At 46.5% G+C, this 20,283-nt stretch overlaps 1 protein-coding gene across 1 annotated transcript in view; it reads right to left on the bottom strand.

Moving 5' to 3' along the window:
- The window catches only part of OGFOD3 (2-oxoglutarate and iron dependent oxygenase domain containing 3), a 77,446-nt gene that overhangs the window by 38,179 nt on the left and 18,984 nt on the right, over positions 1 to 20,283 (bottom strand). The window contains exons 3-7 of the mRNA XM_077253507.1: positions 19,952 to 20,027; positions 17,667 to 17,709; positions 7,838 to 7,902; positions 5,593 to 5,649; positions 4,729 to 4,882 (exon numbers count right to left, since the gene is read on the bottom strand). Coding sequence (XP_077109622.1) covers positions 4,729 to 4,882; positions 5,593 to 5,649; positions 7,838 to 7,902; positions 17,667 to 17,709; positions 19,952 to 20,027 — 395 coding nt within the window. The remainder of the gene's footprint in view (positions 1 to 4,728; positions 4,883 to 5,592; positions 5,650 to 7,837; positions 7,903 to 17,666; positions 17,710 to 19,951; positions 20,028 to 20,283) is intronic.

Below are 20,283 nucleotides of genomic sequence, written 5' to 3' on the forward strand. Positions count from 1 at the left end.
GCTCGGGTCTCCCGAGTATTTGTGAGTGCTCGGAGATTTAGTTTTTGTCGATACAGCTGGATGATTTACGGCTGCTAGACAGCCTGAGTACATGTGGGGGTTGTCTGGTTGCTAGGTAATCCCCACATGTATTCAAGCTGGCTAGCAGCCGTAAATCATGCAGCTGCGTCAACAAAAACTAAATCTCCGAGCAGTCACAAATACTCAAGAGACCACCTGAGTGTGCTCGGGAAAACCCGAGCAACGAGTATACTCGCTCATCACTAGTCTCAACATGCAGCTCCCTCTCCCCTCTCACAGCATGCAGTCTCCTAGAGACACTGAAATAGACATACTGCAGCTGCATCACCTTCTTCCCCTTCTTAAATTTTTCTAAATTACATTACTGATTTCTGGAGACAGATGATTTGTGTCTTGTAGTTGGCACCTGCAGCTCCCTTTCCTCTCTCACAGCACGCAGTCTCATAGAGACACTGAGGGAGAGATACTGCAGCTGCATCCCCCTCCTTCCAGTCTTCAATTTTCTAAATTACATTTCTGGGGACTAAAAGATTTCTGTGGAATGAGATAATTTGTAAAAAATGTACAGGCAGGTAATAGGGAATTGCATGCTAATGGTTCTCCATTTTAGACAATCTCTGCCTATATAAAGGGTCCTTTAGCGCTTTCTTTTGTTGCGACCCCAAACATTCCACAAACTTTCTTTAGGAAAATGGGGGCAAACAAGCTGCCCACATCTTTAGATACAGATTAAACTAATTCTCTTTCTTCTGACACGGCGACACATGTGCACGCCTCGCTCAGTTGAATGTGCAGGTGTTTTCACAAAATAGGGGGCTGCAATGCACCTCCACTAGGGAACACATTGGTGACCCTCTGCCCCTACACATTAGATGATCAACCGATCCTGAAAAAAATTAGTGGATTATCCCAATATTTACATAATGTATAAGGGAACTTTAAAGGGGTATCCCATCTTATAAAATGATGGCATATCGCTCATTTTCAGGACCGCTGGTTCCTAGAGAGCGACCCCTATTGATCATAAAGTGGTCCTCGCCACGTTCCATTATTTTATAAGATGGGAATACTCCTTTAAGTGTTCCATTTCCCTGCAGCGCCACCACAGGTAAAATAAGGCATTACGCAGTGCTCATTTACATCACTAGATTGTAGGACAATCTGACATTACAATGTGCTGTCCATTACATCCAGCTGCAATTTGATCCTGTTCTGTCCTTCCCCGAGTCTTAAAAGGAATTAAATTGCTGCACTTGTATTGATGGCCTCAATCTCTGCTATGGTGGCCTGGTCCCTGGGCTGGAGAAGGTGGTCAGATCCATCCATCTGATGATCGTATGGGTCACGAGCAGAGAACTATTGGATGGAAACGCGCTAATTTCCCCATCAAGGGACTAATAGGAGTTTTCTATTGTGGGTAGAGGACGGCCGGGCCCTTGGCTGACATGGTGGCCCAGGGTTAGCTCCTGCAGGTAGTGGTAGACGGTGTGATCGCAGGTATTTCAGGGTCCCGTTATATTCTCTGTATACACGCCTGACAGCATCGGCTCATTATATGAGGAGCGCTGACCCATGAAAGCACACTATGTACAGGAGCGGTGACTGCCAGGCCTGTGGCACTGATAATGGGGGCAGTAAGGCAACAGCAGGGGGATGTAGCCTCTGTTACTAATAAAGATGTGGCAGTGTACAGGGTGTGGCAGGGGCCCACAGCAGCACAGAGTATTTCAGGAGATTACAGATATAGATGTGGTAGTCCAAAGAGCGTGGCAGGGCTCCACAGAGTATTTAAGGAAAGGACTGTGCTGATCTTGAGGGAGGTCACAGACTGCTAGTCATGGTACAAAAAAAAGCAAAACACAAAAGTCACCCAGCAGCTCAGAGTATTTCAGGAAAAGAGCATGCTATTCTTCGGGGAGGTCATAGACTCAGTTATACAGTGGGAGAAACAAGATCCCCAGCAGCGCAGAGTCTTTTTTTATTGGAGGGATGTACATATTTGTGGGAAATATTAGACGGATTTGTGCTGATCTTGAAGTTGGTCATAGACTGTAGTGAAGTTGTCAAAGGAGCAGGATCCCCAGCAGCACAGAGTATTTCAGAAGAGAAGGTGTTCTCGTGAGATACATAGCGGAAGGATCAGGGGCCCACAGCAGCACAGAGTATTTCAGAAGAGAAGGTGTTCTCTGGAGATACATAGCGGAAGGATCAGGGGCCCACAGCAGCACAGAGTATTTCAGAAGAGAAGGTGTTCTCTGGAGATACATAGTGGAAGGATCAGGGGCCCACAGCAGCACAGAGTATTTCAGAAGAGAAGGTGTTCTCTGGAGATACATAGTGGAAGGATCAGGGGCCCACAGCAGCACAGATTATTTCAGAAGAGAAGGTGTTCTCTGGAGATACATAGCGGAAGGATCAGGGGCCCACAGCAGCACAGAGTATTTCAGAAGAGAAGGTGTTCTCTGGAGATACATAGTGGAAGGATCAGGGGCCCACAGCAGCACAGAGTATTTCAGGAGAGGAGTGTGAAGATCTTTAGAGACAGTTTCATAGTGGAAGAAGCCTAGGTCTACAGCTGCACAGAGGATTTCAGGAGAAATGTGTACTGATTTAGCTGACAAACCAGAGGCACAGTCATTATGTGAGGAGAGAAACAGTGGACAAGTGGGCGGTCACAGGTGGAGTGTTACATAGTGGTATGAGCAGGACAGAGTATTTCAGGATGTGGCTGTGCTGAGTCTGTGTGAGGACGTGACCTGTCCGTTGGCTCAGTGACGCCTCCGCCTGTTGTTTTTGCCATTCGGTAACGTCAGCCGCCGGCTGGCAGCGCTGAGTGCGGTGACTCCATGGCATTCTCAGTACCAGGCGATGCCAGGCTCTGCAGGGAGCATAAGACCACGTACCAGACGGACGTAGCAGAGCTGGTTGTGTGGGATGAAATACTGAACCCGCGAGGTCCAAGCTAAACATCTCCCAGTCCAGAACCTACAGACGTGGAAATGCTGAGACGCCTCAGTATGGAGGGGGTCTGACATCCAGGACCCCCGCCAATGATCATGGCCAGTGACTACAGCTCACCCCATTCTCCATCATTGAGGTGTCAAGACTTGATGCGGAGACCCCCTTAAACTCTTCAGCAAGCAGTGTTACGGCCTTTCCTTATAGAACTGGTGTTGAGACGATAAAGTGTTTCCCTTCGGCTTCTCCTCCCTTCTCTCTATTAACTGCGGGGGTCCGGTCTGTGTTTAATTAATGAATGAGGCCCGGTGGGAGTGCGGAGATCTCTTAGCTTCGTCCCTGGAGGGGGCTTTCCTCACTGCGGATTATTACTCAATCTAAAATAATGTCAGCCCTCGCCTCCCACCGTGCCGGGCTATTTGTGGAGCTCCGTGGTTCACAACTATAGCTGGATGTAAATGCATTAGACAACTGCATGAAAGGCAGTTCCCTAATACATGTCTATCCTAATTTTAAGAAGTAAGGATGCACACGATTCCCTGGGACCCCCATTTCCTCCTAAACAAGGCTGATTAGCTCAATACAGCGGGGGATGAGCGGTTATTGCACTCATTTGGGGCCGCTTATCTCCAATAGTTTACATGGATCGAGTGGAGAAAACGGAGATCTTTAGATTCTATTTTGGTTTGGCTGATATGATCTACAGTGAGATTTTCTTCCATCGTGACAAGAGCTTAGGCCCCCAAAAAGAGATATTGGGGGATACCATTGCACAGTCCTTGTAGATATTCACTGGATCCAGGACTGAATAGGTTAAAATCGGATTTGTCTGACGGGAAGTGTGGGGAGATGGAACCTATAATTACATCTGCATAATATTCATAGCCATCATCCGCCATGTTCCCCCTGTATAATACATTGGGGATCGTATGTCTCCCCTCCCCCGCAGGCAATAGACTGCGGCAATGATGAGATTGTCTGCGAGGAGCTGGGAATATGGAGGTGACGAGGGGTCAGGCTGCATCCTGATCCTCTGCCGGTGCCGTGTCCTGTGTGTCACCTTACCAGGGGCCGCTGACAATGGGGATTAACTGCTTGACACCGGGACGTTCCCATCAGGAGGCCACCTCTGCCCTCTATTACTGGAGTGGCTGCAGATCCAGGGATGGGGGGCTACATATATCCACGGCCCCCTCCATCCATCTCTACTGATCAAATCCCATCAGCTCCACTATGTAGCAGAGTTGAGCCGCGCATCTGACACTACTCATCAGCAAATCTGCTGGTAAACTTCAATGACAAATTCAGCTCTGCTACATCTGTACTCGTCGTACTGTATGCTCACGACCAGCTCCTGAAATACTTTGTTCTGCTGGGAGACCCCGCTACTCACATCAGGACACTGAGTTACATACAACCCTGTTCTCCTGAACATAACACAGCGGGTCCCTTCCCCCCAGAAAGGTATGCAGAAAGCGCTCCTGAAATCCTCTGCGCTGCTGGAGGACCCCGCTCTCCTCCAGTCACCATTCTCTGACACACGAGACCGCCGTCCTCCTGACATCACATAGTCACCGCGCTTCTGAGATACTCTGTGCTGCTGTGGCCCATCCACTGAGGATATGGCCCGTGACCAGCGCAGTCCGACACTGGGCACGGGGAGAAGCGCCCTGATGCCACCCAGTGAAGGCCCCCTGAGGGCACCGTATGTGCTGCCCGTAGTGGTTATCCCAGGCTGGGTCTCCTCACCTTGTCGATGTGCGGGTGCCAGTACTCGTCGTGGGTGGTCTTGGCCTCGGAGCTGTTGATGCGGGAGAAGAAGGTGGGTTTGGTGAGATGTAAAGCGCTGGCATCGAGATGGAACGTCCTGGCGATTTCCTGCTGGATCCTGCGCCTCACGTTCCTGCGAGGAGACAGCGACAAGAGGTGGGAATGAGGAACACGGCCTGGTGTAGACATGTGCTGCCATATTGCACAGGGGGAGATAAAGCTACCCGTCCCATTCGGGTGTACACAGCAATGGCGTGCATCAATACCACAGTACCACCAGGATACGGCGTATCTAACACACCAATCCAGATGCCAGCGTGTCCCTGATCGATCAGCCTCATTACCGCCGCCCGCGCTCGGCATCATGTGGATGACGGCACTAAATCTCAGGCGCTAATCAGCCTAATTAAAGCGGTAGCGAGTCTGTAAATGCGTTAGTGGCGCTGAGTGATTGCATCTCCGCCTGCTTACCCCGTGGGACTACTCCGAGAACGCTTAGTGTCCGTCAACACTAATAGCCTGCACTTAATAACACTATCCGGGGAGTCTCATCCTACAGGACCATCCAGCCGAGCTTCCCGATGCGACAACCCCTTGGATATGACACAGGACTAGCACTGGAAACACTTGTGTGTATCAGAATCATACCTGTTTAATAGCAGCAGTCCAAAAACAGCGCCACTCCTGACCGCAGGTGGTGTGTGTTACTGCAGCTCATCTCCATTCACTTCATAGCAGCAATACCTGACACAACCTGAGCATAAGAGTGGCGCTATTCTGGAAAAAAAGCAGCCACTTTTACACATTTAAGTACTACCAGTATGAAGGAAATATAGAATTTACCGATACAGCTGGAAATCCTCCTCAGTCAGAACATCCTTCATCTGCTCTCCATAATACCTGCAAAAACAAAAAGAGGGATTAGTGGGGTGAAAGAACTGCAAGTGTTATGATACAAAGCGCTAAACCCCCTGCATGGACAGACAGTGCAATGACAATGTTCTGTCTGTCTTCGGCCACCCCTAGGGGCAGCTGAAGAGTTACTGCATACTGCTTATACATAGAACTCTATAGGAAAACTGTCTGCAGGAAGCGGAGGAGCTCCCCCTGCTGGTGGCAGCCGGCCGGCAGAATTTTATCTGTGACTCGTGTCTATGAATGAGGTTTGGAACCGTGTATCAGAAAACTAACTCCTGATATTAAAAGTGTGACATAATATTTGATACAGATAATTTAGTGTTGATAATCCCGATTACTCATTTCCCTCATAGTCGGCGAATTAATGTTTTTTTTTTCTTCTTCACTTCTAAAGCCTTATTTTAATATCCCTGCTTGCTGTCAGTGAAAGGAAAGCAAGCAGAGATCTTGAAGAAATTACGGTAAGTTTAGTAAATTCTTAAGCATCACCATTCCCTGATGTCATCCTAAGATGTATGGCAGGAGAGTAAGGCGAGGGTCGGGCACGAGAAGTTGATACTGTGAATTTTTAATGGGAAGATGACAGATTCTGCAGCTCGCCAGGTCATTTTCCACGTGAACTGCACAATCTATCTTCTGTGTCTCGGCCACATTCAGTCATGCAGGGTATTACGGTGCATAATTGGTAATAAATCACTGCAGAGCGGTTGTAAATGCAACATAAAGGGACTGCACTGAATTCCTCTGCAGTGTACACCGTATTGTCTCACGGGAAACATTCACCTCGATTTTACTTTCTACATCTTTAGCTATCTGCAGACTATTTCCTTCATCCTTTCTCATCAGAACACGCTTCTGTTTAGGTGGCACCTTCCATTGTTGGCCTGGACATCTCTGTGAGATGGTTGCAGTTTCATCTTTGTTACATATCTGTAACACTTTTGCTCCAGTAACTAACTGATAGGTAAATATTTACTGTTCTTTTTCTAACCTTCACCTTTCTTGTGTAAAGAAATTATTTCCTTTCTCGTGTCTTGTGACATTTCTCTTCTATGTGGTGCCATTGCTGACAGCATGAAAAGGGAAGGGTTTAATTTGTTAAGTAACAAACAGTTACTCACAGTCACCTGTCTGCTGGACGCCTGTGTAATGAATAATTAGACTACACCGGGGTTGAATTCTTGTCAATTAGTATTTTGCATGCTATTTTCTTCAACTTAGACGACACTCTTGTTTAGGTGATAACTTCCGTGGTCGGCCTGGACGTCTCTGTGAGATGGTTGCAGATCCATCTTTGTTACATTTCTGTAACACTTTTGATCCAGTATCTGACTGATAAGTAAATCTTTACTGATCTTCATGTAGTCTTCTGTAAAGAAATGATTTTCCCTTTCAGGTCTTGTGACACTTCTCTTCCATGTGTTGCCATTGCTCACATTGCTTTTATAGTCATCCGTCTGCTGGATTACTGCGTAATGAATGATTAGACTTACCTGTGGTTGAATTCTTGTTAATTAGTATTTTGCTGTCTAAACTTTAGCTTTGCTCCTAAGACTTTCATTGGGGTGTACTAATTTTTGCAACATGGTATTGAATCAATTTGCTTGGAATTTTTTATTGGGGGGAATATACAAAAGAAGAAATCTTGTTTGCAATAAATCGTCCAAATTTGCGGAAGTATTTTGTAGTATGGTGTCCCATAGAAAAATAAAAAAAATTTGATTCTGTAAGGAAACTCAAAGGTGTTCTGACAAATCTGTTTCGGTGTACTCGCTCATGCTGATCATGTATGCATTTATATATACACACACCCATTGCCTTTTTTCAGTCTGTATAACTATGTAATGTGGTTGCATAAATATGCATACCTCTGAAATAATACTGATTTGTTAGTACTTTTTTAAAGCACCTTTTGAATTAATGTCAGCATTCAGGCACCTGATTCATCAAGGGTGTTAACACTTATGCAACCCAATTATAGATAGATACAAGTAAATTATAAATGTTAGAAAACACTCGAAGGGGAGGAAGGGTGCTAGGAACAAGCCAAGATTCTGAATTAAATGGCGTAGCGGTGTAACAATAGAAAGAAGTGGGAATGTGAAAGGAGTGGGCGAGAGAAGAAAGGCAAGAGAAATTCAGAAAATGAATGCCGGCTGTGAGGACTCACCGATACATATTAACAAAATTCTTCCCCATTGACAGCGCTCCCGAGTGCAGGTCCAGAATAGACGCCTGGAAAACACAGAGGGAGAAGATTGTACGTTACATACCGACCGCTAACTGCTGGATTCTTTACCGCCACGCGCTGTCATAGCGGAGGGTTCTGGGAAATGACACAGCCTGATTGCCCACTGAGGCAGCTGCTCAGGTCAGGAGCCGCACTTTCCGCACTTAAGGTGTCGGATATGAGTTGAGGTGAAGCGTCTCATTCCGTAGGCAGAAAATTATATCTCCCGAGTAAAATACTGGTTTACAGAAAATAAATACTAAAAACACAATAGAAATTGGCTGCAGATTGAAAAGTACAGAAAATTCCATCAGATGATCTGAAAAAACTGGAAATACAGCACAACACAAAATAAGCGCCATTGGTGGATTGGATGGAATAGATCTTAGTCTGGTTGCACCGACACATACTGTATGTACTGAGATTTCAAAACTGCCAATTCTCTGGTCTACCCTAAAAGTCCTGCATTATCAGAAGTTTGCTATAGTTCAAAATAAATTCCATTTTACAAATATGTAATAGAATCCAATATTCTGATTGCCTGTCCTGGAAAGGGAAATATGTAGAGGAGACAGAAAGTAGGAGCAGCAGTAGTATATAGAGGATAACAGGGAGACAGAAGTATATAGGGGAAGGCAGGGAGACAGAAGGTAGGAGCGGCAGTAGTATATAGAGGAAGGAAGGGGAGACAGAAGGTAGGAGAGGCAGTAGTATATAGAGGAAGGCAGGGAGACAGAAGGTAGGAGACGCAGTAGTATATAGGGGAAGGCAGGGAGACAGAAGGTAGGAGAGGCAGTAGTATATAGAGGAAGGCAGGGAGACAGAAGGTAGGAGCGGCAGTAGTATATAGAGGAAGGCAGCGAGACAGAAGTATATCGAGGAAGGCAGGGGAGACAGAAAGTAGGAGCAGCAGTAGTATATAGAGGAAGGCAGGAAGACAGAAAAGAGGAGCGGCAGTAGTATATAGAGGAAGGCAGGGAGACAGAAGGTAGGAGCAGCAGTAGTATATAGGGGAAAGAAGGGGAGATAGAAGGTAGGAGAGGCAGTAGTATATAGAGGAAGGCAGGAAGACAGAAAAGAGGAGCGGCAGTAGTATATAGGGGAAGGCAGGAGAGACAGAAGGTAGGAGCATCAGTAGTATATAGGGGAAGGAAGGGGAGATAGAAGGTAGGAGAGGCAGTAGTATATAGAGGAAGGCAGGGAGACAGAAGGTAGGAGCGGCAGTAGTATATAGAGGAAGGCAGGGAGACAGAAGGTAGGAGTGGCAGTAGTATATAGAGGAAGGCAGGGAGACAGAAGGTAGGAGAGGCAGTAGTATATAGAGGAAGGCAGGGAGACAGAAGGTAGGAGCGGCAGTAGTATATAGAGGAAGGCAGGGAGACAGAAGGTAGGAGCAGCAGTAGTATATAGAGGAAGGAAGGGAGACAGAAGGTAGGAGCAGCAGTAGTATATAGAGGAAGGCAGGGGAGACAGAAGGTAGGAGCAGCAGCAGTATATAGAGGAAGGCAGGGAGACAGAAGGTAGGAGAGGCAGTAGTATATCGGGGAAGGAAGGGAGACAGATGGTAGGTGCAGCAGTAGTATATAGAGGAAGGCAGGGAGACAGAAGGTAGGAGCAGCAGTAGTATATAGATGAAGGCAGGGAGACAGAAGGTAGGAGCGGCAGTAGTATATAGATGAAGGCAGGGAGACAGAAGGTAGGAGCAGCAGTAGTATATAGATGAAAGCAGGGAGACAGAAGGTAGGAGCGGCAGTAGTATATAGAGGAAGGCAGGGAGACAGAAGGTAGGAGCAGCAGTAGTATATAGATGAAGGCAGGGAGACAGAAGGTAGGAGCGGCAGTAGTATATAGAGGAAGGCAGGGACACAGAAGGTAGGAGCAGCAGTAGTATATAGATGAAGGCAGGGAGACAGAAGGTAGGAGCGGCAGTAGTATATAGGGGAAGGAAGGGGAGATAGAAGGTAGGAGCATCAGTAGTATATAGGGGAAGGAAGGGGAGATAGAAGGTAGGAGCATCAGTAGTATATAGAGGAAGGAAGGGGAGATAGAAGGTAGGAGAGGCAGTAGTATATAGAGGAAGGCAGGGAGACAGAAGGTAGGAGCAGCAGTAGTATATAGAGGAAGGCAGGGAGACAGAAGGTAGGAGCAGCAGTAGTATATAGAGGAAGGCAGGGGAGACAGAAGGTAGGAGCAGCAGTAGTATATAGATGAAGGCAGGGAGACAGAAGGTAGGAGCATCAGTAGTATATAGGGGAAGGAAGGGGAGATAGAAGGTAGGAGCATCAGTAGTATATAGGGGAAGGAAGGGGAGATAGAAGGTAGGAGCATCAGTAGTATATAGAGGAAGGCAGGGAGACAGAAGGTAGGAGCAGCAGTAGTATATAGAGGAAGGCAGGGAGACAGAAGGTAGGAGCAGCAGTAGTATATAGAGGAAGGCAGGGGAGACAGAAGGTAGGAGCAGCAGTAGTATATAGATGAAGGCAGGGAGACAGAAGGTAGGAGCGGCAGTAGTATATAGAGGAAGGCAGGGAGACAGAAGGTAGGAGCAGCAGTAGTATATAGATGAAGGCAGGGAGACAGAAGGTAGGAGCGGCAGTAGTATATAGAGGAAGGCAGGGACACAGAAGGTAGGAGCAGCAGTAGTATATAGATGAAGGCAGGGAGACAGAAGGTAGGAGCGGCAGTAGTATATAGGGGAAGGAAGGGGAGATAGAAGGTAGGAGCATCAGTAGTATATAGGGGAAGGAAGGGGAGATAGAAGGTAGGAGCATCAGTAGTATATAGAGGAAGGAAGGGGAGATAGAAGGTAGGAGAGGCAGTAGTATATAGAGGAAGGCAGGGAGACAGAAGGTAGGAGCAGCAGTAGTATATAGAGGAAGCCAGGGAGACAGAAGGTAGGAGCAGCAGTAGTATATAGAGGAAGGCAGGGGAGACAGAAGGTAGGAGCAGCAGTAGTATATAGATGAAGGCAGGGAGACAGAAGGTAGGAGCATCAGTAGTATATAGGGGAAGGAAGGGGAGATAGAAGGTAGGAGCATCAGTAGTATATAGGGGAAGGAAGGGGAGATAGAAGGTAGGAGCATCAGTAGTATATAGAGGAAGGCAGGGAGACAGAAGGTAGGAGCAGCAGTAGTATATAGAGGAAGGCAGGGAGACAGAAGGTAGGAGCAGCAGTAGTATATAGAGGAAGGCAGGGGAGACAGAAGGTAGGAGCAGCAGTAGTATATAGATGAAGGCAGGGAGACAGAAGGTAGGAGCGGCAGTAGTATATAGAGGAAGGCAGGGAGACAGAAGGTAGGAGTGGCAGTAGTATATAGGGGAAGGCAGGGAGACAGAAGGTAGGAGCGGCAGTAGTATATAGAGGAAGGCAGGGAGACAGAAGGTAGGAGCAGCAGTAGTATATAGATGAAGGCAGGGAGACAGAAGGTGGGAGCAGCAGTAGTATATAGAGGAAGGCAGGGAGATAGAAGGTAGGAGCGGCAGTAGTATATAGAGGAAGGCAAGGGAGATAGAAGTATATAGAGGAAGGCAGGGGAGACAGAAGGTAGGAGCAGCAGTAGTATATAGATGAAGGCAGGGAGACAGAAGGTAGGAGCGGCAGTAGTATATAGAGGAAGGCAGGGAGACAGAAGGTAGGAGTGGCAGTAGTATATAGAGGAAGGCAGGGAGACAGAAGGTAGGAGCGGCAGTAGTATATAGAGGAAGGCAGGTAGACAGAAGGTAGGAGCAGCAGTAGTATATAGATGAAGGCAGGGAGACAGAAGGTAGGAGCAGCAGTAGTATATAGAGGAAGGCAAGGGAGATAGAAGTATATAGAGGAAGGCAGGGGAGACAGAAGGTAGGAGCAGCAGTAGTATATAGATGAAGGCAGGGAGACAGAAGGTAGGAGCGGCAGTAGTATATAGAGGAAGGCAGGGAGACAGAAGGTAGGAGTGGCAGTAGTATATAGAGGAAGGCAGGGAGACAGAAGGTAGGAGCAGCAGTAGTATATAGAGGAAGGCAGGGGAGACAGAAGGTAGGAGCAGCAGTAGTATATAGATGAAGGCAGGGAGACAGAAGGTAGGAGCAGCAGTAGTATATAGAGGAAGGCAGGGAGACAGAAGGTAGGAGCGGCAGTAGTATATAGAGGAAGGCAGGGAGACAGAAGGTAGGAGCAGCAGTAGTATATAGATGAAGGCAGGGAGACAGAAGGTAGGAGCAGCAGTAGTATATAGATGAAGGCAGGGAGACAGAAGGTAGGAGCAGCAGTAGTATATAGAGGAAGGCAGGGAGACAGAAGGTAGGAGCAGCAGTAGTATATAGAGGAAGGCAGGGGAGACAGAAGGTAGGAGCAGCAGTAGTATATAGATGAAGGCAGGGAGACAGAAGGTAGGAGCAGCAGTAGTATATAGAGGAAGGCAGGGAGACAGAAGGTAGGAGCAGCAGTAGTATATAGATGAAGGCAGGGAGACAGAAGGTAGGAGCATCAGTAGTATATAGGGGAAGGAAGGGGAGATAGAAGGTAGGAGAGGCAGTAGTATATAGAGGAAGGCAGGGAGACAGAAGGTAGGAGCGGCAGTAGTATATAGAGGAAGGCAGGGAGACAGAAGGTAGGAGCGGCAGTAGTATATAGAGGAAGGCAGGGAGACAGAAGGTAGGAGCAGCAGTAGTATATAGAGGAAGGCAAGGGAAACAATGGCAGGCGATACAAAGACCTAAAGAGACAGGTAGGAAAGACAAATAGAAACGAAGTGGAGACAAAGGTCTAGAGAGAAACAAATGAGGGCAAAGACAAAGAAAAAGGTAAGGAGATAAATACCTACAAGGAAAGGTAGGAGACAAAAAAACAGAGAGAAAGCTGGGGGAGACAACAATGGAGAGAGGAAGGCAGTGAGAGACTGAAGAGCAGAGGAGAAAGCGGTATAGACCGAAGGGCAGAGGAGGCATTGGTATAGACTGAGGGGCAGAGGAGACAGAGGTTTACAGTAGACTGAAAAGCACAGGAGACAGATGTATAGACTGAAGGGTAGGGGAGACAAAGGCACATATTGAAGGGCAAAGGAGACAGAGATATAGACTACAGGGCAGGGACAAAAGAGGTAGAGACTGAAGAGCAGAGGAGACAGCAGTATAGACGGAAAGGCAGAGGAGACAGAGGTATAGATTGAGGGGCAGCCGAGACAGAGGTATAGAATGAAGAGAAGAGGAGACAGAGGTACAGACCGAAGGTCAGGGGAGACAGAGGTATGGACTGAAGGGCAGCAGGGACAGAGGTATAGTCTGAAGGGCAGAGGTAACAGAGGCACAGACTGAAGAGAAGAGGAGACAGAAGTATTGAGTTAAAGGCAAGTGGGGGCAAAGATCAAAGAGCACAGGAGTTAAAAGTATAGATATAAGAACAGAAGAAACATTGAAGGACTGAAGCAGAGGCAAGAACTAAAATGCTGGACAGAGAAAAGCATATACTGAAGAAGCGAAAACATAGCAAAAATAGCTTATACTAAAGGGCAGGGATAACATCTGTGCACATGCCGTACTGTGCCTCCCACGTCAGGTTTGTAACTAAAGGTAGCACGGTGGCTCAGTGGTTAGCACTGAAGCGCTGGGGTCCTGGGTTCAAATGCCACTAAGGACAACATCTGCAAGGAGTTTGTATGTGCTCCTCATCTTTGTGTGGGTTTCCTTCAGGTACTCTGGTTTCCTCCCACACTCCAAAGACATACTGAATTTACCGCAGATTGTGAGCCCCATTGGGGACAGCGATGATAAGGTCTGTAAAGCGCTATGGAATATGATAGCACTATATAAGAAAAAAATAATAAATAAATAAAGGTACAGTGCACCAACATAGGAAACACTATTGGCCATAGGATGGTGCAAATATATCTAAGCTTTGTGGGTCTGAAGAGCAGTAGGGATGTGCTCTGCCCCCGACACAAAAAAAGTGTCCATTTACAGTTAGGTCCATATATATTTGGACAGAGACAACATTTTTCTAATTTTGGTTATAGACATTACCACAATGAATTTTAAACAAAACAATTCAGATGCAGTTGAAGTTCAGACTTTCAGCTTTCATTTGAGGGTATCCACATTAAAATTGGATGAAGGGTTTAGGAGTTTCAGTTCCTTAACATGTGCCACCCTGTTTTTAAAGGGACCAACGGTAATTGGACAATTGACTCCAAGGCTATTTTATGGACAGGTGTGGGCAATCCCTTCGTTATGTCATTCTCAATTAAGCAGATAAAAGGCCTGGAGTTGATTTGAGGTGTGGTGCTTGCATTTGGAAGGTTTTGCTGTGACGTATACATGCGGTCAAAGGAGCTCTCCCTGCAGGTGAAGCAAGCCATCCTTAAGCTGAGAAAACAGAAAAATCCCATCTGAGGAATTGCTACAATATTAGGAGTGGCAAAATCTACAGTTTGGTACATCCTGAGAAAGAAAGAAAGCACTGGTGATCTCATCAATGCAAAAAGACCTGAGCGCCCACGGAAGACAACAGTGGTGAATGATCGCAGAATAATCTCCATGGTGAAGAGAAACCCCTTCACAACAGCCAACCAAGTGAACAGCACTCTCCCGGAGGTCGGCGTATCAATATCCAAATCTACCATAAAGAGAAGACTGCATGAAAGTAAATACAGAGGGTTCACTGCACGGTGCAAGCCACTCATAAGCATCAAGAATAAGAAGGCTAGACTAGACTTTGCTAAAAAACATCTAAAAAAGCCAGCACAGTTCTGGAAGAACATTCATTGGACAGATGAAACCATGATCAACCTCTACCAGAATGATGGAAAGAGAAATGTATGGCGAAGGCGTGGTACAGCTAATGACCCAAAGCATACCACATCATCTGTAAAACATGGCGGAGGCAGTATGATGGCTTGGGCATAAATGGCTGCCAGTGGCACTGGGTCACTAGTGTTTATTGATGATGTGACACAGGACAGAAGCAGCCGAATTAATTCTAAGGTATTCAGAGCCATACTGTGTGCTCAGATCCAGCCAAATGCAGCCAAACTGGTTGGTCATCGTTTCATCCTACAGATAGACAATGACCCAAAACATGAAGCCAAAGCAACCCAGGAGTTTTTTAAAGCAAAGAAGTGGAATATTTTGAATGGCCAAGTCAGTCACCTGATCTCAACCCAATTGAGCATGCATTTCACTTGTTAAGACTAAACTTCAGACAGAAAGGCCCACAAACAAACAGCAACTGAAAACCACTGCAGTGAAGGCCTGGCAGAGCATCAAAAAGGAGGAAACACAGCGTCTGGTGATGTCCAAGAGTTCAAGACTTCAGGCAGTCATTGCCAACAAAGGGTTTTCAACCAAGTACTAGAAATGAACATTTTATTTAAAATTATTGATTCTGTCCAATTACTTTTGGTCCCTTTAAAAACAGGGTGGCACATGTTAAGGAGCTGAAACTCCTAAACTCTTCATCCAATTTTAATGTGGATCCCCTCAAATGAAAGCTGAAAGTCTGAACTTCAACTGCATCTGAATTGTTTTGTTTAAAATTCATTGTGGTAAAGTCTATAACCAAAATTAGAAAAATGTTGTCTCTGTCCAAATATATATGGACCTAACTGTATAAATCTTGGAAAAGGAGATCGTGAGACGCAGCGGACATACTTTCCAAAAGCTTCTTCAAAATGTTGGGACGGGGAGCAAAAACAAACTATAATAGGAAGCTGACAGATGGATAAATGAGGCGAAGCAGAACAGGTCAATAGTGATGATGGGAGGAGAGGAGCGTGCTAAAGAATTGTCAAAAAGGAACGAGCGCTGATTTATACCAGCCGAGCTCGTGATCAATATCTGAGACCAGATCTGGAGAACGAGCAGTCCTTAACGCCAGGAAGAGAAAGTGTAGGAATTAATGACTTAAAGGGGAAGTCACCTATCTCATCCCTTAAAGGCATTGTTCACTTTAAAGGGTTATTCCCACATTCACTGTCAGATAGTGCTTGTAAAAACAAGCAATTTAATATTTATGAAAATTTTCAGCTGTTCTTGAGATATTAACATGTCACTTTTGTTTACAGCTTGTTGCCTTGGAGACTGACCACCATTTCAAGACAGCAGAGAATTGCGCAGTGCTTACAAGCTCTTTTCTATCGAGCTTGTGAGCTGCTTTAAAGCTCTCCAGAATCTCTGGAATGTGCAGTTAACACCTTATCCCGGCTAACTGCAGCACAGAGCCTGCCGGTTAGACAGCATCGGTGGTCGGTATCCTAGGCAACAGGCTGTAAACAAAAGTGTTAATATCTCAAGAATTTCTCAATTTTATCAAGCAGTAAATTGCAAAATTGCTTGTTTTTACAGGAAATATATGACAATACTTATTTATAGGGACTATATAAATAAATAGTAACAAAAAAAATCCTATCTGATGAGAACACTGGTGGGGCCACGTGTATTTCTGAGCTTCCCTGACTCCTGCTATGAGTCATGTCCGCTGCTGTGTGGCTGTCACTGCAATGTCAAAGCTGCCCATCGTGTCACCAGTACTGAGAAGCTCCTGCGGTGGAGATTCCGGAAATGTTATGACAGGTTCACAGCAGTCTGATTAACCCTGGAGGCACAGGATAACACTGGGAGAGGCGGATTTCATCTCGCATGATGTGACTGTCACTCTGTAATGTGGAAGAATGGAGAACAAAAATGAGGGTTGTTTAATAGAAAAAAAAAAGGAACTGTTTGTTTTTCTCCGAGATATAGCGCCACTGTAGTCTATGGCCAGTGTCAGGTACTGCAGCTCATAATTACCCAAGTTGCCGTTCACTTGCTCCTCCTCCATCACAAAGATGGCGTCGGTATTGGGTAAAAGCTCCATGCCCAAGATGCCCATGGTAGGTACCATTCTAATTGGTTTAGTTAATGCTAATCCAGTAATTCACCAGATAAATATGATCCGTGCACATCATTCATATTGGTGCTGCTCCCTTTTAGCTGTGAAGAAGTGTCTCCTCCTGGACAATCCATTAAAGGGGCTGACCAGTTTAGAAAACCCATTATCACACGCCTGTTTCTCTCGTCGGAAGACCTGTCCTGTCTCCTGCCTTACACTTCCCATTGATTTGAATGGACCTTGTGTAATACCTCATTTCTCCAGCGGTGGTGCTGCAGAGAAATCAAACACTCACAGACAGGCTTACTGGCAGATCAGAACTGATCGCCGGAGGTCTCATCATGGGGGTTCTTTGTGATTAGCTCATTGTTAAAGGAACCTTATAACAAGTAGGCATTGTTCAAAGGCGAATACTTCTCAAAAGAGGTTTTCCCCCAAAACATCTTGTGAATAAATGATAAATATCTGATTGCTGGGATTCCAGCGATCCTGAATTCTACCTTGCGTCGGTCAGGATTGAATGGAGTGGACTGGATGGAGTCCCCTACATCTACATAGCCATGTATTAAAATGGGTTCTCTAAAGGCCCAAAGGTTCCGATGTAGCAGGTGGAAATGTAAAGGTAATTTATCAATTACCAAGAAAGGAAGACAGGACTAAAAAAAATATATATCTGCCTTATTCCAAACACAGCGCCACCCTTATCAACAGGTTGAGTCTGGTACTGCAGCTCAGCTCCATGTAAGTAAATAGTGCAGAGCTGATATGATTGATATGTAAGTGTTAATGCGGTCTCAGCCTGCGAGGTGTATTACCCAGGATTACGATGGATGGGCCCATCTCTGCACGCCGCTATGAAAGCACAGTACGGATTCCTTGCTGCACAGCCAGAGGGGCTCGGGAACAGTGCTGACATCCAATACTCACCCCTCCGTCAGAGCCTCCGAGGGACAATCCAGCCTCAGCGATCCTGTAAGAAAACACAGGCTGTAATCACATCTGAAGGTGAAGCCGACGCTGGCGGCCGCGGTGACCTGCTGCCGTGCGAGCCTGTGTGTATATACCAGGAGCCGGGGTGTAAGGTTATACCGGGAGCTGAGAAGTGGCACGACGGTGCAGGCCAGGACAATGGGGGGTCTCACAGCTCAGGCTTCAGTCTATATACAGGGTCCTGAGCTTTCAGGCTTAAAGAAACAGAAGGTTGGAAACTATTTTCCAGATGCCTTCATCCATAACTGGAAACAGAAGCCGGCGGCCCCCGCTGACAGAACAGAAGCCAGATATACTGATTTTATCGGAGTCTCCTTTAGATTAAGTTGTCATTCAAGCGTCTCCATAAAAGTGCACGCACTAAATCATTCTACTAGTAGTATTTCCTTGTCTAAATCTGCATTATTAAACAGATTTTTGCATTCTACAGCGCCACACTTGTCCACAGGTTGTACGCGGTATTACAGCTCAGCTCCAGTCATTTCAATCCAGCTGAGTTGCAATAACAGAGAAAAAACCCATTATAAGTGGCTGTCATGCTTCTTATTAAAACATGGTCGCTGGGACCTTCACCGATCCTAAGTCCACGTGAACTGAGCATGTGCGACCACTGCTGCAGACACTGTCTAGAGCAGTGACGGTCGCACATGCTCAGTAATGCTGCGATCACATTCGGCACTCACGATTAGCTGGGATCTCAAACATTTATCATCCATCCAGTATATAGATGATAATTTGCTGTTTATGGAAAAAAACCTTTAAAGGGGTTCATCACTACTTTGATATTGATGACTGTTGTTGGAGCGGATGTCGGGCCCCCCCACCGATCTGAAACTGATGACCTGTCATTAATATCAAAGTGGTGGAGAACCCCTTTAAATCTGTCACTGGTGAGAGAGGGGTCATAAGCACAACTCCCTATATTACAACTTAGGTGGGAAAATCCTTTAAGACTTGTGCCCCTCCCAATATTGGGGCAGCGGACTTATTCCTCTTACCCCATCAATCCTGTAAGGGTCCCAATGAAAGCAGTGGCCCCTCTGGCGGAGTCTTAGGACCCTGGACGTTGTGGCTATTCCCACCTTTGCATTTAGGAGAAGCCTGGGTGCCCTTGTGACTAAATGAGGGAACTTAATGTCATTCTTCTAAGAAGAAAAGCAATATACAGAGGGCGAGCGGAGAGCAGGGTCTGTGCGCAGCCATCACTTCTCTCTCCCGTCCCCTCGCACCTTGTGGTATATTTGCTCTGTCGCGCCCCCGCTGGGTGATCGAGGTCTGTAATTAGGAGCAGTCCTGCCGAATCCGCTGGAAAATCTCCAGCATTATTACAACTAATTCTTAATCTCTTTCCTCTGTGATATTAGAGCACAGAGCGGCCGTAATATGGATTACATTATATGGAGAAAAGTATGTGGCCCCTCCACATTACACTACAGGAGCTTTTCTCACCTCCCGGCTGAACCCTGGCACAATGTGTCAGGCGGGTAACGATCTCCTGGCATTCACCAAGCCCATACTTGTCCATCAGATACCAGAGAAGTGCAATTCGTCACTGCCTTCAGAGCCCAGTGGTGGCGGCTTTACACCACTCCATCCGACGCTCGGCATTGTGCTTGGTGATGTAAGGCTGCGTGCAGCTGCGGGGCACAGTGCTGTGCTGATTGTAATCCCAGAGGAGGTCTAGGAGCATTGGTGACCTTTCTGCCCTCTGCCCCTTAGCGCTTGGTGACCCCACTCTGTAACGATCTTATGTATATGTGCTGTGTTTTCCCCATAAAGATCAGGCATGTTGTACTTTAGCTGATCCTTTTGTTCTTGGTAAGATAAGTTGACAGCAGAGGTGTCTGACAGCAGCTTATCCTCCTCTTCCCATAGAGGGCACATTCATGCTCAGTGATCATGCATGTATTTAGTGGGGCAGGAGCGATGGCTGAGCTGTAGGAGCGTGCACGCTTATCAGGGGAAATACTGAGTGAGCAACCAATCTATTGACTCCACTCACTACTGTCGGCCATATTGTCCTTTACATTCATCTGGCGTCACCAGTCCATTGTGATTTACCTTTGTACTCACAGTAAGTGACCCCTTTTTACTAATCCCACACGGTTGAGTAAGGAAAAGGAAGACCTGCTGGGCCCTGTAGTTCCCCAGCCCTATCATTACAGGAATAAATAGCTAACTTCCCTTCTGGATCTTTAGGATTCGGGAAAGCAGGACTTTACCTCCACATCCTCTTGGCCTCCTCTTGGGTGATCACAGCGTCGGTCACCGCTCGCCCACACTTGAGCGGAGTGCACCCTGGAAAGAGAAAACTGCCAGCGTTATTCTATGGGAAAAGCAGCGGCGCAGTAAACACAGATGAATCCCATACAGAACGGCGAGTCAATTATATAAAAATAACCTTTAATTAGATTTAATGGCGTGGGGGGATAATATCCCCCTGCGGCGAGGCGTGCAGCCGCCCTATGGCCAATTACAAAGCCCGGGTGTGATGCCACTTATTTCAGTTGCATTCGCAGCCGCTTATTGATATTTTCTTTCCTGGCAGCCGACA

Source organism: Ranitomeya variabilis, chromosome 4, assembly GCF_051348905.1.
Source record: "Ranitomeya variabilis isolate aRanVar5 chromosome 4, aRanVar5.hap1, whole genome shotgun sequence".
Classification (NCBI taxonomy): domain Eukaryota; kingdom Metazoa; phylum Chordata; class Amphibia; order Anura; family Dendrobatidae; genus Ranitomeya; species Ranitomeya variabilis.